Here is a 6387-nt window from a genome sequence, read left to right as displayed (position 1 = left end):
TGAGGGACGAAAGTGAAAGATGACAGTAAAAACAGGAGCTACAACGGTTAAACAAACGGCACATACTAGTCACAGGTTCATGGCCAGAAGATTGGCCACAAGAAAAGGAATTGTAAGCTATGGCTGAAGGATCAGGATCAGAACGATCGAAACCAGAAGAACGGTAATACCGTGGATGATCGAAAACCTGTCCCCAAACAACCGAAGGCCAGAATTGCAAAATCGGAGGAAGAAAAGTTTGCATTCAGTGTCTGGGATGATGCTGCCGTGAATTGGATCGTTGACTCTGGTGCAAGTCTGCATATGAGCAGGAATGAGAAGTATTTTGTATGCTTGGAAGAACCGAAGGACGATACACCACGTTTCGTAACGGTTGCGGATGGCAAAAAGGCTGCTGTGAAGGGGATAGGAAGCTGCAAAATAAAGTGCTACGGATTAAACGGTGAAGAGAAGGAAATCCTGCTAAGCGATGTTCTCTTTGTTCCGGAGCTCGATATGAACTTGGTATCCGTCGGAAGGTTGGTGCAGAAGGGCGCTAACGTCACGTTCGATGAGAAGGGTTGTACGATTGTGAGCGGACAACGAATTGCTGCTGTGGCACCTCGAATGAACGGTTTGTATCACCTACGTCTAGTAGAGAGGACGAACGTTGTCACCGAACAGAACCATGCGACGCACTGCATACACGAGTGGCACCGTAAACTAGGACACCGTGATGTTCAGGCCATCCTAGAGCTGGAACGTCGGCAGTTGGCTGAAGGCATTAAAGTGAAGAATTGCGGGTTGAAGATTACCTGTGAAACCTGTCTGCAAGGAAAAATGGCTCGTACACCGTTTCCAAAGAAGGCGAAGAGGAAGTCCAAGGTGATTCTCGATTTAGTGCACAGCGATCTTTGTGGGCCGATGAACACGGTAACACCTGGAGGACGTCGATATTTCATCACTTTTATCGATGACTTCAGCGCTATTCGACGGTGTACCTGTTGCGGGAGAAGTCAGAAACAATCGATGCGCTAAAGAATTTCGTACAGCAGATGAAAATTCAGTTCGGCAGGCCGCCAAAGGTAATACGGTCGGATCAAGGTGGCGAATACCGAAGCAAGGAACTCATGGCATTCCTGAAGAATGAAGGGATTTTGCAGCAGTTCACAGTAGCATACACGCCTCAGCAGAACGGCACTGCCGAAAGGAAAAATCGTACGCTGGTGGAAATGGCGAGGTGTATGATTCTGGACAGCGTAATGGATTACCGATACTGGGGTGAAGCCATTAACACTGCCAATTACTTGCAGAATATTCTGCCGACAAAGTCAGTACAGAAGACGCCATATGAAATTTGGAAAGATATCAAGCCGGACATGAAGAAACTAAGGGTGTTCGGGTCTCCTACATATGTCTATGTACCACAGCAGAAACGGAAGAAGCTCGAACCCAAGTCAGTCAAGATGACTTTCGTTGGATATTCGGATCAGCATAAGGCGTGGCGATTCATTGACACGACAACGAATAAGGTAGTATTCAGTCGTGATGCAACTTTTCTGAGTACAAGTTTTGCTGATGGATAGAAGTGTATAAAAACAGAAGAAAAAGAAGATGACGTCGTAGTTTTTCCGTTACCACCAAACCCGTCCAACACATGGGAAGCAGAACGACCACCACAACCAGAAGACGATGATGAGGATGAACTTCCCAGTGACGACAGTATGTACGAGGATGCTGATGATCAATATCTCGACGATAGTGAAGAAGAAGATCAGGCCCGGGCGTAATAAATGGTATCCAGGAACAGGAGGAGCAACTTGATTTGCCAAGAAGATCAACACGTGCAACTAAAGGAGTCAAACCCGATCGCTATGGTGCAGATGGAAGAATGGTTCAGCAACAGTCCAGCGAGCCATGTACGTACCATGAAGCCATCAGTAGTGCTGATAACGCATCCTGGAAGGCAGCGATGAAGGATGAACTTAAGTCATTGGAGCAGAACGGTGTGTGGGAGCTCACTACGTTACCTCCAGGAAAGAAAGCCATTAGATCCCGATGGACCTACAAGAAGAAAGAAGATGAGTTCGGAAGGGTCATCAGATATAAAGCCCGACTGGTAGCCCAGGGCTTCACGCAACGCTCTGGACTCGACTATGATGAGGTGTTTGCGCCTGTAGCGAAGCAGGCAACATTCAGGGTACTTTTGACCATTGCGGCTAGGTGTAATCTACTAGTAAAACATGTGGACGTGAAGACTGCATACCTGAACGGGAACCTCAATAAAACTATCTATATGAAGCCACCACCAGGAGTGCAGAAAGAAGCTGAATGAAGTCCTGTTGCGAAATGGTTTCAAACAAGCTGTGGCGGATCCTTGTCTATACGTTAGGAAGCGGAACAACCAAATGACCTATCTCTTGGTATATGTAGACGACATGCTGCTGGTAACTCCAAACGAAGAGATTTACAACGATGTCATCCGGAGATTGGGTTCAGAGTTCGTGCTAACGGAGCTAGGTGACGTGAAACACTTCCTTGGAATTCAAGTGATCCAGACGGAGCATGGCTACAACTTGTGCCAGAAGTCGTACATCGAGAAGCTTGCTGTTCGTTTTGGACTAGCGGATGCGAAAGGATCAAAAATACCAATGGACCCCGGATATATACAGCAAAAGGAGGACTCGGAGAGGCTTCCCACTAATGACAAATATCAAAGCCTCATTGGTGGTTTACTGTATTTGGCTGTGAATACCAGACCGGATATAGCGATAAGTGCGTCAATCCTTGGAAGGAGCGTCAGCCAACCGGTTGAGCAAGACTGGACTGAAGCTAAAAGAGTGTTGAGGTACTTAAAGGCTACAATCAACCATCAACTTAGGTTGGGAAATGGTACTCAAACTCTTGAAGCCTACGCAGATGCTGACTGGGCTGGCAACGTCAAGGATCGGAAATCGAACTCCGGATATCTCTTCCGGCTAGGCGGCGGTACGATCGCATGGTGTGCAAGGAAACAGACGTGTGTCGCACTGTCCTCAATAGAAGCGGAATATATTTCTCTTGCCGAATGCTGTCAAGAACTGATCTGGTTTAGGAAGCTCTTACAAGACTTCGGAGATGCTGTGAAGACCCCAATTCAGATCTATGAAGATAATCAAAGCTGCATCAAGATGTTGACCAGCAACGGAGAAAAACGATCAAAACATATTGACGAAGTTTCATTTTGTAAAGAATTTGGCTGAACGGAATGAAATCAGAGTCACCTACTGTCCAACGGAAACTATGCTGGCGGACATCCTTACGAAGCCCTTGAACAGAGTGAAACTGGAGGATCTACGTGAGAAACTAGGAGTTACATCAGTTAGCGATGAGGAGGAGTGATGGAAGCGTAGCAACTTGTAACTAACGTTACTATAACAGCATCGCAACAGTTGTTTGTTCATCGTAGTACTCTGGTATATTAGAAGTAGTCAAATAAAATTTTCATTCCAATTTGTTCTCTCAACTCGACCAGACGTCTTTTATTTCCACTTAATACGCTCAACATTGCTATCTTGAACAACAGTGAGTTGAACTATAATATTCTTCGAGAAACTGAATTTAAATCGGAATATGTGGACGCTGGAAATGGGCATATTCCTTAGGGTGACCACTATGCCCCCACTTTCCCTATCATACATATGATTATCAGGAAAAACGAAAGAAGAAGAGAAATAGAGCTTGAGAAAAAAGAAGCGTTATGAGATAGAAAAAGTCGTGCAGTGACTTCACAAAAAATAAAAACCTGGAATTTTACAATTTTGATTGAAGTTTCGAAAGTGGTCATTTGACCGCTCTGGTTCTGGCTTTTATGAAGCAGGCACATCCCAAGGAAGTTGAATCTGAGGAAGACATGAAGAAGAAGTGGGTTTCCGTACAGAAGAAGCTGCAGTCAGATGTTGTACAGAACCTTTCAAGTGGAGTTAAGCGTAAGGTGCGAGCATGTGGTTATGGTGTTGAAGTTCAAACGGTTCAAAATACACTCAGAACAGCAATAGAAAATCCGAACCGAATCGGATGTGTAGTGATGGCGTCGACAGCAACGAATGCTGAACAAATTTTCACCTTCACGTTCAAGAACGTTTTCTTCAAAAAATGAACGCAGTTCTCATCGCTGAAAAATATTTTATTCACATCCGGCTTGAAATACGCTGCCCCTTGACACTCCTTTAACTCGAAAACAACGCTCGAATTCACGAAAATAAATGATCGATCGGAAAAAGTCATCAATAAGTAATTTCCAATTATCAATCTAGCCAACGGCAGTGAGGCTTTCTGAATGGCCTTTCTCAAGGTTGAGATTTAGGTTTAAATTTCCAAATTGAAAACTTGGAGCACACTACCGTAGAGAAAGGGTTAAAGCTAGAGACGAATGAACTGAGAAAGTCTGGGAGTCTGATAAATTTTATAACTCTTCTAAAATTTGAAACATGATCATCATATAACAAAAAATCCGAACAAGCTCTTAAATTCACAGAAGCTCTCTTCCAGTAAACAATTACAAAAACTTGTGACTAGACCAGATCCATGCGACTAGAATCCAATCTTCCCGCATGTGTGATGAAGAAGGTTAGCTTATCGGCTTCAACTTAATATGTCAATCATCTAAATCGCTTCAGTAGTTCAAATGTTATGGATTTTTGAAAAAAGACATTTTTAGATAAAGGGGAAAAATGATTTTTTGGATCACCGGTTAACTTTTAAAAGTCATAACTCAAAAACGAGAGAAAGTGCCTCTTTAGCTTATGGATATGTTCTGTAAAAAAGATCAGCTTTCAAGAAAAAATATAAAAAATATAGACCCCTCTAGTCCAAAGACATGTAAACAGAACAAGATCCCCATTTTTTGCAAGTGTTAAAGTTTTTTCATGAAAGACTATCTAATTAGCTTACATTTGATATGTCGATCATCTTTATCGGTTAAGTAGATCAAAAGTAATGATTTTTTTTATAAAAGGTATTTTTGGGAAAAGCAGAAAAAGTTGATTTTTCGAAAGTTACGAAAATTACGAATCGTTCATTCGGAGAGTACGCAAAGCATATTGTACTTCTGGTGCAATTTGCGATGAAGTGCTCCTTCAATCTACTTCAAACTTTGATCGAGCGGCTGAAAAAAACTGCAAAACGTAGCTAAACCGTTCCGCTGGATGCATTCCACGACTTGTTGGTCCCATTCGGAATTGCTTGGGCTAGGCTTCCATCAATTTTTTTTGGTAGATCCTGAAAGGAAAACTTATCTTCATTTTTTTCAATTATTTATTTTACACATGCCAGACGAACTTTAATTTGATTGTAGGTTAAACCCTTTTCTGTACACCAAGAGTGCAGAATGTACTGCGAGTGCTATGAAAATCGTTGTTTAACGTTCCTACATTCGCGCACTGGTCTCACAGACCGACAAATAATAATTTGTTGATTTTTCAAAAAATATCAAAAAAAAATGCAAGTCAGACTGGATTTTATACAGACTCGAATATATACAATTTTGGACTCGATTACATACAATTTGAAAAAAAAATGTATATCTCAAATATGACTTGTTCCAAAAAATGTAACTTTTCACCGTCAAGGTGAAATTTAAGTGGCTATTATATGTACAGTAGGGTGCCAATCGTGATTTTTGAAGATTTTGCTTGAGTTTTCACCAGGAATTGTTTCTATCGATAGTGCAGAGAGATTAAGAAAGATAGAAGATGGGTGTCAAAGAACAAATTGTAGAGCGGTTTGAGAGCTTTAATTTAATTGATAAAACAATCAAGTTTAATGTGAATTTTTGGGATAAAATTAATAATAACACATCGAAAATTACTAACTTTGAAGTATTTCACTTCCAAAATGTTATTTAAATTCACTAATTTAGATGTTTCACTACTATATCCTGTACTAAATTTTCTCATCTTTCAAACATAATCGTCCTACGTAGCGTACTTTTTAATATAGAGCCAGTTTGAGGCAACAGTACAAGTTGGTAAAGATTTTTAACCCCTCTTGTACAGATGTATGGTATGTCGGGTTTTTACTAATTTGGCTCCCTTTAATTGACATTCAGTTCGATCATTAAAAATTGGTCAGTTTGGATAATGTTTATGTTGATGCCGCTATTGAAAAGTTGCTCAAAGAATATGTGTCAGTATGAAAAATTTAACACAACGCCGTAGCTGATTACAAGACCAACTCGATATGGTTTTACATTATACTCTGTAATCAAGTTCTAAAACGTTTTAATGATGAAATAATCATCAACATGGCGATAATTGATCCAACAATTACCTTAGAATGGAAGCATGTGTAAATTGTTCCCCTTCTACAAAGTCTTCCACATATTTGCGATCAAAATGATATACAGGAAATCAATAATGAATTTAGGTT

At 41.1% G+C, this 6387-nt stretch overlaps 1 protein-coding gene across 1 annotated transcript; it reads left to right on the top strand.

Annotated features, from left to right (window-relative positions):
* The first annotated feature begins 2387 nt into the window (after positions 1-2387).
* Positions 2388-3221, top strand: LOC129766578 (uncharacterized). Its single transcript, XM_055767152.1, has one exon. The coding sequence runs from the start codon at positions 2388-2390 to the stop codon at positions 3219-3221; it is 834 nt and encodes a 277-aa protein (XP_055623127.1).
* Positions 3222-6387: the final 3166 nt, after the last annotated feature.

This window comes from Toxorhynchites rutilus, chromosome 2, assembly GCF_029784135.1.
Source record: "Toxorhynchites rutilus septentrionalis strain SRP chromosome 2, ASM2978413v1, whole genome shotgun sequence".
Taxonomy (NCBI): Eukaryota; Metazoa; Arthropoda; class Insecta; order Diptera; family Culicidae; genus Toxorhynchites; species Toxorhynchites rutilus.
The sequence above is the reverse complement of the archived record's forward strand: the minus strand, read 5'-3'. Positions and strand labels throughout refer to the sequence as shown.

Excerpts from the sequence above, each read along its gene's own strand:
- LOC129766578 (XM_055767152.1), top strand. The coding sequence starts at position 2,388 with ATGACCTATCTCTTGGTATATGTAGACGACATGCTGCTGGTAACTCCA.